The sequence below is a fragment of the Nothoprocta perdicaria genome, unplaced genomic scaffold, assembly GCF_003342845.1.
Source record: "Nothoprocta perdicaria isolate Ctin4 unplaced genomic scaffold, notPer1 scaffold_165, whole genome shotgun sequence".
Taxonomy (NCBI): Eukaryota; Metazoa; Chordata; class Aves; order Tinamiformes; family Tinamidae; genus Nothoprocta; species Nothoprocta perdicaria.
Genome location: NW_020454816.1, coordinates 481742 through 498848, shown reverse-complemented (window position 1 = coordinate 498848; position 17107 = coordinate 481742). Strand labels below are relative to the sequence as shown.

At 47.6% G+C, this 17107-nt stretch overlaps 1 protein-coding gene across 1 annotated transcript; it reads left to right on the top strand.

Annotated features, from left to right (window-relative positions):
- The first annotated feature begins 6315 nt into the window (after positions 1-6315).
- On the top strand, positions 6316-14347 carry LOC112944279 (kazal-type serine protease inhibitor domain-containing protein 1-like). Its single transcript, XM_026035677.1, has 4 exons — positions 6316-6942; positions 10097-10257; positions 11158-11302; positions 12174-14347. The coding sequence occupies exons 1-4, from the start codon at positions 6333-6335 to the stop codon at positions 12308-12310; spliced, it is 1053 nt and encodes a 350-aa protein (XP_025891462.1). The 5' UTR covers positions 6316-6332; the 3' UTR covers positions 12311-14347.
- Positions 14348-17107: the final 2760 nt, after the last annotated feature.

The window sequence follows — 17107 nt, the reverse complement described above, 5'->3', positions numbered from 1 at the left end:
CAGCTGGTTTGTCCYCCATCCTCCCATGGCCGCACAGCCAAGGTGCACACCAAGGTCCAACCATCGCATCCGCTCCTTGCCCTGGCCGCATGGCAGAGCTGACGGGTTCAGTACCTGCCCCGGAGTCCTGCTCAAAACACAGCACTCCTGGCACACGCAATAGTCATCTCGTTCTTCCTGTGCTGTGTTCAGCTTGCAGGTGGGTGCTGTTTCATTTTTAGTGTATGGCAAATGTTCCTGGGTACAGCACGTGTGTCTCAGTGCAGTGTGGGAGACTTGGAGGGGTGAGGATGGGCTGGGTATGGGAAGGAGTGATTGGAGATTCCAGCCCCTCTGCAGATTACATGTCTTTAATTGTGCCAGTGAAAAATGGAAAGGCAAAACCCTGCGCTGCAAGGGATTAACTGGCCTTGAAAGCAGTCTGTCATCTGTACCTAAATACAGAGCTATGCCTTAAAATATTATACCCCAGGGGCACTCCAACCGTTATCATGCAATCCTAAGCCAGATTTCTGCTGGGAGAAGGTGATGTATTTTCAAGGCAGCTCAGCTTGTAAACTAGATGTGGTGTCAGCCCTGTGCAGGTGTTGGTTSAAAGCCCTTCCCACTCCCATCTTGGGAGCACCTTGAGCAGACCCCATCGTGACAGCATTTTGTGTCCGTGTGGAATATTGTGTTAATATTTTAAGATRTCTAAATGTTTTTAGTATTCTGGATTGAAGTTTTGGTTGGAAGGCTTTTTGTTGGTGTGTGGAAGCAKGTTCAATGCTCATGTTGTGCTAAATCGGTCAGGTTTTGCCTATCTGAGCCCCACCTTGGAGCCCTGCCCGAGCACAGGGGGCACTTGGGCATCAGCTGAACCGTGTCCCATCAATCCAGCAGCATCCCGGGCTCGGAGCAGCTCCGGCGGCGCGGGAAGCGAGCAGGGTCCCGGAGCCAGTTCTGGGCTTGGGAAGAGCATGGGAGACTGTATGGATTTTCCTTTGACTTTAATAACTTTCTATCGAACCGCTTTGCCACGCCGCATTGTGGAGGACCTGAGCCACATATTCATAAATCACGGGTTCTGTAAAGARCGAAGGCAGAGGGGCGCAGACTGACACCGGCGAGCGAACCAGCTCAAATTCCAATAATGAAATGTTGGCTTGTATATACTGGCATTTACACCCCGTTCCATAAAATGTAATAAAGTGAATGTTTGTGATATGAGTGCAACCCCCTAGAGAGATCTTCTATTAAAAAGAAAAAGGCCTTTTTCTGTGTCAGTTTTTTCTTTAACCCCCAAGTAAAATGCCCTCGAGTCCCACCCCAGCCATCAAATGTTAATGTTAACAAACGGCACCCCTTTGTAGACTAGGAAGGGGTAGGGGTAGCCAGGGTCGAGACTTGTTTTTGTTGTGTGTGGCTTGTGCTGTAACTTTTCTGCTTTGAAGTTGCTCCTGACTTGTTTCCAGAAATCCTGCTTCTCGGAAATGCTCCTTGCTGGCCCTGCTTGGTGAACGGGATGTCGACCTGACAGGTTTCTGTTCTTTCCTTGGTTCCTCGCCCSTGTTTTCATAGGGATGAGGTTAAAACAGGGCCGTGCTGATATGGTGTGTTGAGCATCTTCCAAGGCAGCACTGGGACCTTGTGCCCCTCACATCTCCTGCGGTAGCGACAGGTCTGGAGCTGCAGAGCGTGCCCTGCGGGCTGATCCCAGCAGTGCAGGGATCCCAGCAGGAAGCGCGGCGGGATGCAGGGCTCAGCCCCTAGGAGCTASAGGTTTCGCGTTCAGGAGAACCAAGGATTGGGCTCAGGAATCCTCTGGTTTGGATGTGGCATGTGGTTTACATTATCGTGGCCGAAAGGTATGTGCAAACGCCACCATGTCCTCCAGGGAGGACTGTACGTTTTTAAAAAGGTTAATTCCATCTTTACCATTGTGCTGGTGTCAGCAATCGCTTTTGCTTTCGGTGTTTGTCAGCACAGGGTACAGCCAGCTGGAAACCTCCATCCGTTGAAGCCTAGAAGCTGGTCTGAATTATGACGTGTTGCTGCTCTTGGCGTCAGACCCTGGGCTTAGGCTAATCCGAGGTGAGTGCTGAGTCTGTAATGAATGTCAGTGCAGGGAAACGCAGCATTGAAACGCAGGCCTCCTTTGGTAGGAGGCAAAAGTCGATATTGTGCCTTATTTTTGCAATTGGATTAGGATTGCAAATCAGAAAACTGGATTTTGGGAGGATTCACCGCCCAGACCAACATTTGGGTGCCCTTGCGTGCTCATAACCTCAGCTAACAGCAGAATTGTGAGTTGGAACCCAAGAAGGGGAAGGGGAGGCAGGTAAAGCAAGCCCAGCTGAGTGTGATGGTACGAAGGGCCCTTGTCTTTGCAGAGGTCCTGGGCCTGAAGTGTGGCCATGGGCGCAGGGGGAGCCGGAGACCCCTCCCTGTTGGGCTCCCGCCTCCACCAGAGCGGGGATTTGGAGGCAGTTGCTCACTCGGATGCTCTTTTTGGTTCCGCCAGGTTACAAAACTTGCTGATTTTCAATCATCCGGTGCTCTGCTGTGTTTTTGTTGGATCCAGAGGCCCGTGAGCCGCTTCCCCAGACTTGGAYGGACACAAAATGAAACCCCAAGGTTGATCAAACCGAGGCGCCAGCCGCTGCCGCTGGGACCCCGTCCCGCCGGGCCGTCCAGGCTCCTGCAGCCCCTGGTTTGCCCAGCCCAAAGAACACTCCCCCTGCAGAGCCTTCCTTGGGAAATAACATCCTTTTTTTCTGGCGGGGGCGGTTGCTTCTCAGCTCATCCGCACTTTCTGTTTAGTTTGGCCCCGTTTCAGGCCCTGTCCCTGCTCCTGGAGCTGGTTTCCTCTTGCTTTCTAGGAACTGCCTGCAACGATAGCGAGGAGGAGGGCAGGGACCTCCGGGAGCAGCTGCTCCTGCGTCTGGCTTTTCCAGGAGCATCCAGGTGGTGCCGGTGCCGCCGGGCCCAGACCTCAGCCCCGCTCCCCTTGGGGAAGGCTGAGCTGTGGCTCCAGACAACTTGGCTTTGCCGTAGGAAGAGCAAGTCTCCCGCGAGGAGCCTCATCCTCATGGAGGCACCACGTGAGCTTCAGCAGTCGGGATACAGCTCCCAGCGCCGCTGCCCTCTGGATGTTTGGGAAGAACCAGTGGCTAAAACTGGAGGTTCCAACAGGGCTGTTGGTGCCTCCTCCTTCAGCCTCCTTCAGGGCCTGGAGTCGGGGGGGAATCCTGATTCCCTCCGGAGACAACTATTTTGTGCAAGATCAGGCRCCCTGGAAACCATCAGGTACTTTCTGCTAATGAGACTTTCCATTATAAAGTTTCCATTGCTTTGAAAAATATTAACTCTGCCAGGTAGCTCAAACAGGCCCTGCAGTTACAGCTGGAATATCCTAAAGATTTAGTTCCCAGTAATAAGAGGACTAAACTGCAGCGTTGCCCGAGGCTAAAACTATATTATTTGAAATGAAACTTCTCATAAATATCCAACAATGAAGTCATTTTATATCAGCTGCTCTTATATAAACCGGACAAGGCGAACTGTCCTATCTGCCACCGTCASCAGTGCCAGGAACGACTCTGTATTCGGGTCTGCAGAGCTCGGATCGGCCTCTCTCCCTCTGGCTTTGACCTCCTGGGAGCTTTGCTGGAGCCACCAGGGTCATCCTTGAGCCGGGAATGTCCTCTTGGACAACGTTAATGCTAATGTCCTCTTGGACATTCCCGCTCGCTGTCTCTATGGTGGGAGCTGGGGGACAGGGACCCACAGGCACCGTCTTTAGCAAGAGGCACCGTTTCTTCCGTGGCCTCTGCTGAGGTAAAACTGAGGTAAAACTGAGGTCTGAAGGCCCTGGGCTCTGTGCAAAACGCCCTTTCTGTTGCTCCTGCCCAAAATTAAGGTGAAAAGTGGGGCCCTTCGTGTCTCCCTTCCTCCTGAGGAGGGAGACTGCAGAGCAAACTGATTTTCCATGTTAAGCTTATGAAGACAACAATTTAAATATATATGTCATGTGATTAAAATATGTAAAATTTATAAGTTAATTACACAATTACGGAGCCTTGTGGTCTAATAGCCCCACCGCATCTCTCCTGCTCGTGAACAATTGCTTTCTTAAAGCACACAGTAGAACCATTTACCTGATGCGGGAGAATAAGTTAATTATGGCTCTCCTGCCTTTGATTAATAGATTTAATAATCACGTTACAGCAGAACTGACTTATGCTTCATGTGCTTTCAGTGCCCGTGATCGGGTCCGCGTGTCGTTAAAGGCGACTGGCACCCAGCAGGGCCCGTGGCGGGACCCRGGCCCGGGTGGCGGCTGCTCCCGGCGCTTGGGCCCCTTCTCCCGTTCATCTCTCTGGAAAAGGCTGCGGGATTTAAGGTACAAACACAATGCAACAGAGCGGTGCTGTTTTCAAACCCCACTTGTCCTGTTCAAGCAAGGGAGCTGGTGGGGGACAGGGAAGGTAGGACAGTGACCTCAGTACTGCTTGTGCTTTGCTTTTACTCTTTGCAGGGACTCTGCATGGACAGGTCTGTGTAGGAGCTGCCCTACGAGTATGGAACATCTGCAGGGCGCTTGCAGAGGGCAGCACCCAGACTCGGAGACCTTTACACAGGTAAAACTCCCACTGAGACAAATAAAAACAGAGGAAGGGGTTAGGAATGGGCCCCCAGTCTGAGCCACCTGGCGCAGTGTTTTGTCCAAGCAAATATTATCTCAGGAGTTACTAGCAGCAGGAGTTCAGGTTGCATCAGCCACGTACCGCATCTTGCCACGGAGAGCTGAATAATGCARCACGAGTGCAGCTTAGCCCAGCACCGGGCCACGAGGAGGCGGCAGGAAATGAAGAGGAATGCAATTTCCTCAACTATTCACTTAAAGAAATAATTCTGCGAGGGTTTTGTGGCAGCCCTGGTGGGAGCAGCGGTCTGAGTGAACGGGAGGAGCGGGGGAATTGCTCTGTGTTCCCCCGCTGCCCGTTGCCCTACGCAGCCGTGCGGCTGTGGGGCAGACCCCACAACCCAGGGTCCTGCTCAGAGCGTTGCCTGTGGGAGCAGCTGCCGCAGGTTCAGCCGAGGGGCCCCTCCAGCCTGGTGTTCCTGGCCATTTGGGGGGGCTGTGTCTGAAAAGGGGGGGCACTTTGCTGTCCTTTGATTTGCTGCTCCAACTAGGCTCCTGCTCGGGTTTGGTRCTGGGGTCAGGTTTAGGTAACCTGGGACTTGTTAGGACAATTAGCACTTTTTCTTTTCAGAAATGAAAGCAAGCTTCTGAAATGAGAGGCATCCTGAAATATCCCATATTTTATTGCTGAATCAGGTGCTTATGGCTGAATCAGGTGCATATTTTATTGCTGAATCCCCCTCCTTCCTCTGGTCACCCCCACAGTGACTTACTTGCCTGCAGGCACAAATAAGAAACCAGACAGCGATGACTAGACCCTATAACAAAAAACTAAAATGTCCAATTAGCATCTGATGAGCAAGTGTGAAATAAGATGCACTAAGCAGATTAAGAAGGTGGGACATGAAATCAATTTCCCATTAAATTAACCGGTTACTTTTTTTCCGATTCTCACTGTTAAAGGCCTCAACTTTATGATGTTGAGCCCTGACCAGAGGGTGGACGGATGGGGGAAGCTTCTCCTTGGCCTCCAAGATGGGCTGTGCTGTGCTTGGCGTGGACGGTGCCAGTGCAGCAGCGAGAGCCTTCCCGTGGCTCCATGCAGGACGGGAGCACGTGGGAATAGCCGGGAGCGAGCCCAGACCCACCACCCTGCAAAGCAAAGAGTAAGAGGGGCCAGAGATGCTTTGCAGGCCCCTCTCCCTAAAGGGCTGGGTGTTTGTGAGTGAAAAACAAGTACAGGGTAGGTCACGATGCACCTGCATCCTCCTCGGTAACTCCTGCCGCCCTGGCCTGTCCCTGCCTCATAAAGGGGAGGGACAACGTTAATGTTAATTCAGAAACACCTCATTGGGAGAGTTAACGCACAAAACTTTGTCTTAAACCCTGCTCAGGTCTCCCTGGCACAGCTTCAGCCCTACGGGCATGTCCTGGGCTGCTGCTTTCTACCCCTGCTTGTGTTTTTGTGACCTTCTCTCTCAATCAACAAGCCAAAAAGCCCCAACCAAACCTGCTGAGTACATCACTACCTCACTGCTTCGTTTCCCACTGCTGTAGTTGATTCCCCTCCCCGCAGTTTGGCCGCAGGAGCCGCAGAGCCCGCGCGCTCCGGCCGCRCTCCGGGAAGGGGCGGCTCGACCTCCGCGCTCGCATTCCAGCCTGCACCAGAGCACAGCCCGCACGCCGCCTCCTCRTCAGCACTCCCATGCTCATACCCCTTCTTAAAGTCCGGCTTTGCAGGGGAACTGCTAATCTCCAACAAAAAGGGATTGTGACGTTGCTCGCSTGCTCGCCTGTGGTTTTTTTTCTCCTCCTGGCTCTCCTCCAAGGATCTTCCCTGCTCGTTCGCTGCATTCTCAAGATGAAGCCCCCGGTGGCTCTGGCGGTGCTGGCGGCGCTGGCGCAGGTTTCGCAGCCGTCGCCCGCCTCGTCCCGCCGGCCGTGGTGGAGGCTGCTGAGGGAAGCCGAGAGCTGCGGGCGCTGCGACGCGGCGCTCTGCCCCGCGCCCGCGCGCTGCCCCGCCGGCACCGTCCTGGACCGCTGCGGCTGCTGCCCGCAGTGCGCCAACGCCGAGGGGCAGAGCTGCGACCTGGACCACGGCGCCCACTTCTACGGGCAGTGCGGGGACAACCTGGAGTGCCGGCTGGATGCGGGCGCYGCCGCCGCGCACGGCGAGGTGCCGGAGCCACGGTGTGTGTGCAAGGCCCAGGAGAGCGTGTGCGGCGCCGAYGGCAGGACCTACGACAACATCTGCCAGCTGAGCCAGGCTTACGCGGGAAACGCCAGCCTCAAGCACAGCGGGCCCTGCGAGTCAGGTAAYGCCTAGAGAGGCGCTCACACTGAACCAAGAGCTCGGTCTGATGTTCAGGTGTGTTACTGAGTGCTGCAGCCTAACTTCATCCAGCTGCTCTTGCATTTCTGTGGTAATTGCATTATTCCATTTGTGCTTTTTATCTCACGTTGTGCTTAAACGTGCAGTTCAGCAGCTGGTGCTTAATTTTATATGTTGTGAGCCTCGATGTTAGCCAGTGGGTTTGATCCCACAGCACCATGGATGAGCCCCAGCCCCACAGCCGGCTCTGTTCGGGGCAGGCAAGTGGATAGGTTGGTTCAGTGGTGAGGAGGGGAAGGAAGGAYAAATACATGAGGAGTGATCCAGTATTTATAGGGTGAGAGCAACTCAGGCATCACGTATGTATGTCTACCTGTATGTATTACATATGGTAATCAATGAAGTAGAGGGGCTAGAGGAAGCTCCCAGGTTTAATTATACAGATCTGTTCTTGTTATTAAATAAATGAATCCAATGTAGGAATCTTTAGGAATTTTTATAAAATSCGAGTGCCTCCTGGCTTAGGATTCCAAATATTGGGACAAGGCCAAAGCCATTCCCAGCCATGCTGATGGCAGGAGCTGCTCTCCGAGGAGCCAACGGTTAGAGCTGTTCCTAGCCRGGCTGTCCACGAGGACCTCGTCTGCTGCTCCCAGGCTGCACGTGAAAATAAGTCTTTATCCTGAGCACTTCCATCAACACCTAAGTCACGCGAATAGAAAACGAAGTGMAAAGTTAACAGTTGTTTTTGAATATTTTTTTTTAAAGTTAGTATTTTCTCAAATGAAACCTGTAGATGATGCCATTGGGTCGCAAATGGGTCACAGCTCTGGGAAAAGCACATCTAAAATCGCATCTCTAGCAGGGGTCTGTGCATGAGAATCACAGGGGTGCCCTTTGCCACTCCTTGCTAGCAGTTTGTTGCATCTGATTTAGACTGTATGCAATATTTTTATATTGGATGGACACCGTGTGCTCAGGACTTAGTGGGAAGCGTGATGAGCAGCAAATACCAGACTTCTTTCTTCTTCCTCCAGTTGGAAGGGACCGGTCTGTAACAGCATCCCTTGTCTGCCAGCACAGCACTGAACCGAGCAACGAGGCTCGTCAGTGAGGAGACGTTAAGAAAACTCAGTGCAAATCAGCCAAGTGTCCTCGAAACCCTGCTAGGTCCTGGGCACACGCTCTGATTTGGGGTGACAAGAGCACTAAAACTGATCTGAATAAATAAAAAACAATAAACCCCTTTTATCAGAAGAGGATGGCCTTTTATGTTTTGTCTATCGCCAGAAAAAGGAAAAGATGGGGGAAAAAAAAGGGCAAGCTCCCTAAAGTAACTGTGTGAAAAAAGCTCTTCTCCTCAAAGATAAGCTTTGATCAGTTTTTCCAATAATTTAACCAAGTGTATTGACTATACGCAGATCCTCCRCACTTAATCCATGCCCATTCAAGCCTCTCTTGCTGGTGAGTGTGCAAGGCAACAGCAGGATCTGGCAGYGACTCTTGCTATAAATAGCTGTGGCCACACAATAGTTTATTTTAAATTTAAATTGGAGGGTAAAGCCCAAAGTAAATCATCAACATTTCTGCAATTTTAATCAAATCAGGCATAGAGGTATTGAGATTCTCTTAAAATACTACACCATGACTTCACTTTGCTGCTGTAATATGCATGGTTTTTATTTCTGAAGGCATTTGAAGTTTGATTAAATAATGGGAGGGAAAACAGACATTTTCTGGATAGTTTATTTGTAATTAATTTTAGCAAYAGGCACCTGATATTTTCAGCACAGAAGTCAGGTGTTAGAATCTGGTGACGTGTATTAGAAACATTGTCTGGAACCCTAGAACAAAATGTTGTAATTTCAGATGCTGACGTGTAAATGCCCTATCTACTTATTGATCCAAATATGGCCAAGTAACATTATTTTTACTAATTACTGGGGGGTTCCATTTCCAAACATCTTGGTTATGGAGGAAAAAAGYAGTAAGTAAGTATAACAAGTAATAAGTTTCATGGCCTAGAAACTGTCTTCATGTTGGAAAAACTGCCAAGGAAATAAAAAGAGAAGGCAGACATACTTCAGAATGAAAAATATTTCTTGCTGASGACAAATATATCAGGAAAAATGCAGAAAGATACCCAAGTGAAGGAAAGTTGTGATAAGAGCAGATAAGTTATTTTCTTCTCTGCTGTTACAGAATGTGTCTTCTACTGTTAATATTTATTATGCTCATACATATTTATAGAGGGCTGTGTGTTTAAATCATGTGAGACTACGCCGGAGATGTTTATTTTCTTCATGTCTTCCAAGCCCGGGACTGGCTCCCTCTACCGGTTTACATCAGCTTTTTCTTTGGGATAAAGTGGGAGAGGTAATTGGGAGAGGAAAGAGGTAAATGGAGAAGGAGGAGGRGAAGAGCTTGATAGGAAACATGTAAGTAGAAATCTAATAACTGTAAAATACATAACGTAGAGAAGTGGGTTTCAGGGGCTTCTATTAGTCATGTTTCGTGGCACAGGAACATCAGATGAAGTTGAAAGGTGAGTGTAAGACCTAATAAAAACAGTGCTGTCACTCTGCGCACTTGGGGCACTGAGTGCAATAGAGATGAGTTTTCAGCAGCTTCAAAGCAACAATACATGCAGAAAAGCAATATTTTTGACCTAGCAATTTCATATTTTAGATATTAACCAAAGGTRATGGAAATTAAGAACTGTCGTGTATAATCAGGCTATTCTGTGGTTGGCTACTGTAGAATTTCTTGTGCTTTCCTCCAAAGGTATCACCAAGTGCTGGTTGCTGGACTGGTAAGTTGAGTCCATACTGACACTTAACGGGACACAAACTAAACCTTTAATTTCAGCTTAGATTTTATGACTGCTTGCAAGGAGATAGGCCACAGAGGCCTTTTACATTATGTAGGAATAATGTCTGTGTTTTTAGGCTATTTACTGTTGTATATGGCATTGGAATGGGACTCTATACTGGTTCTTGCAGTGAGATGGCAAAAGGCAAACTGTTCCTTTTTCAAATATCATAGGAATTTGTGTTACACGCTTCTGTACTTTTGTTGTTTGGGGCCTTCAGCTCCCTGGCTTCTCACGAGGGTGTCTCTCCTGGTTGTCTTTGCAGCTCCTGTGATTTCCGTGCCACCTCAGGACACCCAGAATTTCACCGGCAACGATGTCATCTTTGGCTGTGAAGTGTCAGCCTACCCTATGCCCCAGCTCGAATGGAAAAAAAAAGGGAATAAAATGTTCCTGCCAGGAGATGATGCCCACATCTCAGTGCAGGTAGAACCTGGGTTGTCAGGGGATGTTATGTTCAGGGATTGACAAGCGAATTTCTCCTATGTTTGGTACACAAAGTGGTTTATCTGAAGGCAAGTGCCAAGGTTCAATACTACAGCCAAAGAAAGATAACTAATAGGCATTACTAATTATTGGATTTTGGTAAGAAATATTGATTTCCACCAGTGCCATGAGCACTGCTCTGGCAGCACAAGCAGAAGTAGTAATAGGGCGGGCACAATCCGAGGGAAAAATGGAGGCTTCTGCTTATTTGTGGTTCATCTGTTAATTGTTGTGTGTTGCTGGATTGAAAAGAAAGCTTGTCCCTTCACGAGGCTTTGGTGGGGGTCAGTTGATACTGGAAGTATCAATGATACTGCTTGATATCAACAAGGATGATGTTGATACTGGAGGTATCAGCAGCTTGGGAGTGTGTGTTGGGTCATGCCAACATGGGGTGCTAAGGGTCAACTTGATCAAACCCYTTAGTCCTGAACAAACCACCCAGACTCAAGTACTATTCACAGTCCAAAGAAGGAGTTCTTCCCCCCAAAAAAATCCTGAGATTGGGAAAATGCCTTTGGAGCAGCAGAGAGAAGTGGAGCCCAGATGAGACWGGAGGAGAAGGAGACAGGCTGGGATGTAGAAGCAACAGGATCRGGAATTGGAACCCCACAGTAAAGTTGAAAAAGCTGTGCAGGGAAAACAGGAATTCAGGGYACAGAGATGACCAGAATCTAAAATATATGGCAGCAGAATCAAACAGTTTGAGAATCAAAGCGTGATGGCAGCACAGGGTRAACAAAAGCAAAGGCTGGAATGATGTTTACTCAAGACTCGGTTATTTTGAAAAATACTGTCTCATAGCTACGTAACCCCCGCTATTTGTTTGTCTTCTCCAAGGCAAGAGGTGGGCCTCAGAAGTACGGTGTGACTGGCTGGCTGCAGATTCAAGGCCTCAAAAAGTCAGACGAGGGTGTCTACATCTGCCACACCAAAAACAAGCAYGGTGCCACATACGCCTCTGCAAGACTGAAAGTCATCGATGGTACTTTTGGGTTTTATTTGGATGTGAGGAAGGCAGAAATRCATAAGACAGGCAGCCAGCAGAGGTTATGGGTTTATTGAAATGAGCTATGTGGGAAATGACCTGSAAGATTTCAATGTCTGAAATTTCTTTGTGTGTTTTTATTACTTTACGCCTTCAAAGAGGATCGGTGCTAGGATTTGAGTCAGAATGAGTTCTGGGGGGAAAAAATGTGCTAATATTGTAATACTTTGGCACAAAATATACCATCTTCCAGAAGCTGTGGCTTCTAGTTATGGGGCAGAGAGAAGCACCGTTGCCCCGTTCATGTCCCACACGGGACCTTTGATGCTCGGAGGGCTCCGCGCCCCGCGCAGCAGCTGCTGGAGCTGGGGCACCCTTTGAACGGCGGGTTCAGCTCAGCTGTTTACTCTCCAAAAGCTAGAAAGGAAGCAGTTGTTGCTCCCAACAATAGCGTTTGGAAGGACAAACAAGGCAGCGTTGCTGCTGCTCTGCGTTGGCGCCCGGCCTGCAGGGTGACATCCTTCCGAGGGCAGAGGAGCCTGGTTTGCGGGCAGGGCAGCATAAGGGCGCGTTGTCTCGCGCTGCCTCCTGACGCAGACCTGCTCTGTTTATCAGCACGCTCCACTTGCATCCCTAGCTGGAGAGAATTTTCAGAGGACTGGATTCATAGTTTACTAGGATTTGGAATTAGAAACCTTTTCAACGTGTTAAAATGTGAGTAATCGAGAAATCTGGGACATGTATYATGGTGGTATAAGGTCAAGTGCTGAGCAACATTGAATTTGCTGCCCGAATCCARGATCCTACCCTCCTCTGCATTTCTTTCACAGCTAATTGAATTTAAAATCCGTTATGTCTTGGTGTGCAGGTTCATCTTCCACGTTTGCATTTACAGCTGGCAGCAGAAGCGCAAGCTACAACACGGATTACGACGCCTATTATGACCACGAGGAGGAGGAGGAGGAGGAGGATAAAGAATATGAATCTGGAGACTATGAAAACTGAAACTGTCCATAAGAATTTTTATACAGCTATTGTCCAATACCGTTCACATGCAGTTATATTTAGTAGTGTAATCTGTGCCGTAAAAAGCTGCTCTGGTAACACTAATATTCACCTGCGCATTCCACCTTTCTCAAGGAATTGAACTGGGGCTGAAATATATTGTGCTACTTACCACAAAAGAGAACAGATATAAGTTCATATATTTAGACTGTTAAATAAAATTCCTAAATATGCATCTATTAATTATGCTGAAAGGATCAACTTTTTATATTAATTTTTAAAATGGTAAATTATTGCATAATTTCTTTAAAATAKTCTGATTGCTTACCAAAAAAGGCCGTAGTTTAGCAAAAAAATTAGCTTGTATCAATTTCCTGATTTCTATAATGTACTAAGATATATCAAGAGTGGATTGTTCACATGGCAATAAGTAGGAGGGTGGCAAGCAGTCTTTAAGCTCCATAGTTCATGTTTTCTTTCAACTTCTAGGAAGATTTTTCTTTTCTTGAACKTTTCTGTGCTTAGTCTCAGCAAGACTAAATTCTCTGCAAGTTTTACTAGATACATGAAGCAATCACAGTCTTAAGCAGGTTAGTGTTTGACCAGACAGACACACTCAAAACACATAGGAAGCATTTGCGGTGCGTCCTCACGGATGAGCACATCCTCTGAGTTCTTCCCATGCTATTTCCCAAGCTGGTCCTAGGAGTGGCTGCTCCTCCCAGTAGCCCGGACTATGTTCCAGTAGCCCAGACTATGTTTCTAGATTTGGGRTCGTTATTTATCCTTTGATCAGTGTCATGCTTGGTGGGAATGACTGCGGGTGAAGGAAGGTGGTTGTTCCAGAGCCCTTCAAACACCTGAAGATCTTCATAACAGATCCAGTGTTTGACCCTTCTGGATAGTCCCAGACTATTTGTCCGGTCTTCTGTTATTTCCAACCTAGGTGTGTTCAGGATTCCCACATCCAGCCCTGCTTATGGAAGTGCCAGACAGAAGGGCATTATTTTCTTTCTTAAACCACACCAGAATATATACATATTTTTCAAATTGCATCACTCACTTCAGTATGAACCAGACTGCAAACCCATTGCAACTCAAAAACTCCAGACTTTGGAATGTGAAATGATGGTCCCRAAAAACTTCTCCAGTTGCTTCTGCTAATTTGCTAATTTTTACTCATTCAGTRTGGGTCAAGCCGTGTATTAGGAGGTGCTGGAATTTTCTCCAAGCTTCAGACACCAAACTAAAAACCAGTCTTGGAGGCTTTTTCACCTAGTAGTTCCCATCAGCTGAGTGAGATCAAGTGTCTCATTTACAACTAAGGATGAATTCAGATGAATTCAAAGCCTCCTCCTTTGCAATTTTCTTTGTCTGATGCACAGAATCAAGTAGTGACTACTGTACACATTGAAGTAGCTCAAATTAATCATGTTAAGGAAGTTATAAGGGCAATGTTAGTGTGTGCATGTATATGCATTGTGGGTTTTGAATGTGACAACAGTGCACCACAAACTCTTCTTTTCATGTGTTGCTTTGTGCTTTTTTGCCATTACACTTTTTTTTTTTCATTCAATTTGAATTATATTAATAGATTTGCTATAGACTGTGTTTGCCCTGGGGCTTTATTGATCTTTGAGCAGGTAGCAAGCAAGCAAAGAATAATGTGGTTTGTTTTATATTTCCTGGAGTATTGTCACCTTGTCAYGAGAACCCATGCCATTCTGTCATTGAGAAGAATGTTTTAATTAGGAATATCAAATGGTTTCAGACTTAACTAGCTTTTTTTTTGGTTACAAGTTCTTCCTGGTTTTATTAGTGATATGTCTAAGAACTGTTCAGCTTATTAAATATATATTAATTTGAACAAAAAAAAGGTAGAAATAACAATTTCTTAATGATATTTTGTAATGGGATTATTTAATTTACAGACACAGATTGAAGATCAGTTGTGAACTACATTACAAATGAATGAATACAGTTTACTAAACCAGTGACTAAACTGTGGCACAATATATATTGGCGTAGACTAAAACACGGCAGAGAAATTAATCTCAGAAGCATTAGCCATAGAAATGAATTATAATTCTTCATGCCCTTCTATTGTTGCTAATGTAAAATGAGAAATAGAAAGAAAATAATGGTTTAAGGAAAAAATGTGTTAGCAGAACCATATCAAATATGGGACTGAAGCTGTTTGATGGAATACGTCTATTTAAAAAACCCTTTCCAGAACAAAGGGATTTTAATTAAATGCATTGCATTTGTGTATGTGTGTATTTTTAATGTATTTAATCATTCACTGTGCTGTCAATAATTATAATTTCTCTTCCTTTCAGTAAGAAAGCTGCATAATTGGAAAAATCCCAAGGTCAGGCAAACCAAAAAAAGGAAAAAACATTGATACCACAAACTTTTGTTAACTCTTCTTTGGGGGGAGCAAAAAGAGTTGGCTTTGTTTACATGCTTAAATCAAGTCACTTGAAATTACACGAAGAAAGAGGGCAGCAATTCGGTTCTTTGTGTGGAACATCGCAAATGAATGGACCTAATTGTGAATGCGAGGCCTGCAGCAGCAGCAGCTCTATTCACACCAGCCCAAGTAGCAGCAAGTTCTGGAAGCTGGTGCTGTTCCACCTAGCAGAAAGAGAGAGGCAGACCTGAGCTGGACGCAGCCTAGCTGGTGCAGGACGCTCTCTGTGCTGGATCTGGTGAGGCAGATTTACAGCCCTGCGATTTAATTCAGCTGCCATGGAGTGCAGCAAGAATTCCGGTGCAATCTTCCATGGACACAAGCTGGAATTTTATGGCACAGCTTCCTCCTCTAGCAGCGCCCATCACACAAGTATCTTCTCTTGTGTTATCTCCATCTCCCCACGCAAGGATGAGGGTATTTTATAAAATATTCCTCAGTACATTGCACTCCTTTACACAGGTTTGTCCTTTCGGCCAGGACTCTGATATACTCTGAGATAGTTTTATAGTTTAACAGTGTTACTTGCTATGTTAAATTGCAGGAGTTWGCTAGGTATTAGTGTAGGAATCCATTAATTCTTTGGACAGACTGCTGTTTTTTCTTTCCTTGGAATAAGCAGACTCTAGTTGACAGAAATTGGGTACAGAAATGCCTGTATCTGAGGGAGGTCACACTGATGATTAGGGAATGTATCAAATGGTTCCTGTGCAGGGAACATCGGGTGAAGCAAGAAGGCGCCTTCTGTTACAAGCACTGAAATCCCAACTTCTGTACGTGCTCATCCATGGGCACGGAAGGACCAGGGCCAGAAGGGAGCGGGTGTTTGTGGAGAAGARGAAACACCAGCTTGCAGCTGGCTCAGTGCTGCAGGAGCCACCACCCCCTCGCACACGTAGCTGCCCGTGCTGGCCCTAGGTTACGCTCAGCTCTTGAGCTGCWTAACTTTTTAACCTTGTTTCTGCATGTCTTTGCATAGCTTAGCTGCAAAGCCAAGGCACTGGTCCATCCCCTAGAGCAAAATGCATAGGCCTCACTGCCGAAGCTCAAACCCTGTCCAAGGTCAAGGTCTTGGAAGGAAATGTGAGACCTTTCAACCTGTATCAGCAGGCCTCTTCTGGCTGCTCGGCTGCTTTACGACTACATTGCATCAGCAAGTCTCCCATTGACTCTTTAATTTATAGTTAATTTTTATTACCCCTCCATCACTGTTTCCGCATTTCCCTGGTCCTGGGAAGATTCCTGCCCCAATGAGACGGTCAGAAGTGCTTCTTGGTACCCCTGCACACCGACAGCACCCCCTTTTAGGAAACAACCGGTCTCTATCTCATGACTTGCCATACACCATCTTTTGGTTTCAACCCTCCCAATCGCCAGCTGCCTGAACTGTGTATTTCTATTCTGAATTTTCCTGGTTTATATAATGTATATAAAGGTATAAAGTGCTTAGAATCAACTATGCATTTTTCCCCCAAGTTAAGAAGGTGTCTCCGTCCAAACACCTCTTTTCTGCATAGATCCTTGTGCACATTGCTCAAGGCCCTTCCTATTCATATCTCTGGTAATCTAAATATTGATTTCCTGCCCCTCTCATTACATGGAGCGTTTTCCTAACTGAATTATTCTTTTAAAAGTATGCTGCCTTGGATCAGATTCTGCCTGCTGGTGCTTGAGTTTAAGCAGCAAAGGAGCTATGTTGGTTCAACAACATGTTTGATGGTGATGAGGTGCTGGAAGCCTCCACCTCTTATCTGTGGGGACTCGTCTGATCAGAAACTGCGATAACTAGAATCTGCAAACTTGACTTCTTCCCTCCTTTCATACACCCTGGAGAAGAGGCCAGGCAGCTGCAGATGGAGATCTGCAGATTTAGCTGAGATGGAGCTGGAACCATCTTCTGCTGCCTGGATCTGAGGCATTTTCTTGGCTTTTCCTGCTCTTTGGTCCCTCCAGGTGCTCCCCGCCTCCTGGGGCTTTTCCAGAGCTCCCTGCCCTACTGCGGTTTTGGAAGTGCCCTGGCACCGTGGGCTCTGGGACACACTTTTCGGGAAGGGTCAAAACAGCAGCAGGAGGGACTGGCCAAGACCCAGAAATTAAGGATTTTCGCGTTGTGTGGAGCCGCACTCGTGTCACAYGTAAATCGCGGGGACAATTCCCTGTGAGGAGAGTTATTCCTGCCACCTTCCCCGCGTGGTGCTCAAGGCTCCGCGGCCCCGAGCGAGGGCGCTGGGTCGCCCCCACCCCCGTCCCACAGCGACAGCAACGGCGCCTCCGAACTGCGCCCCGCGGCGAGGCGACACCCGCCTCAGCGGCGGCCCCGCCCC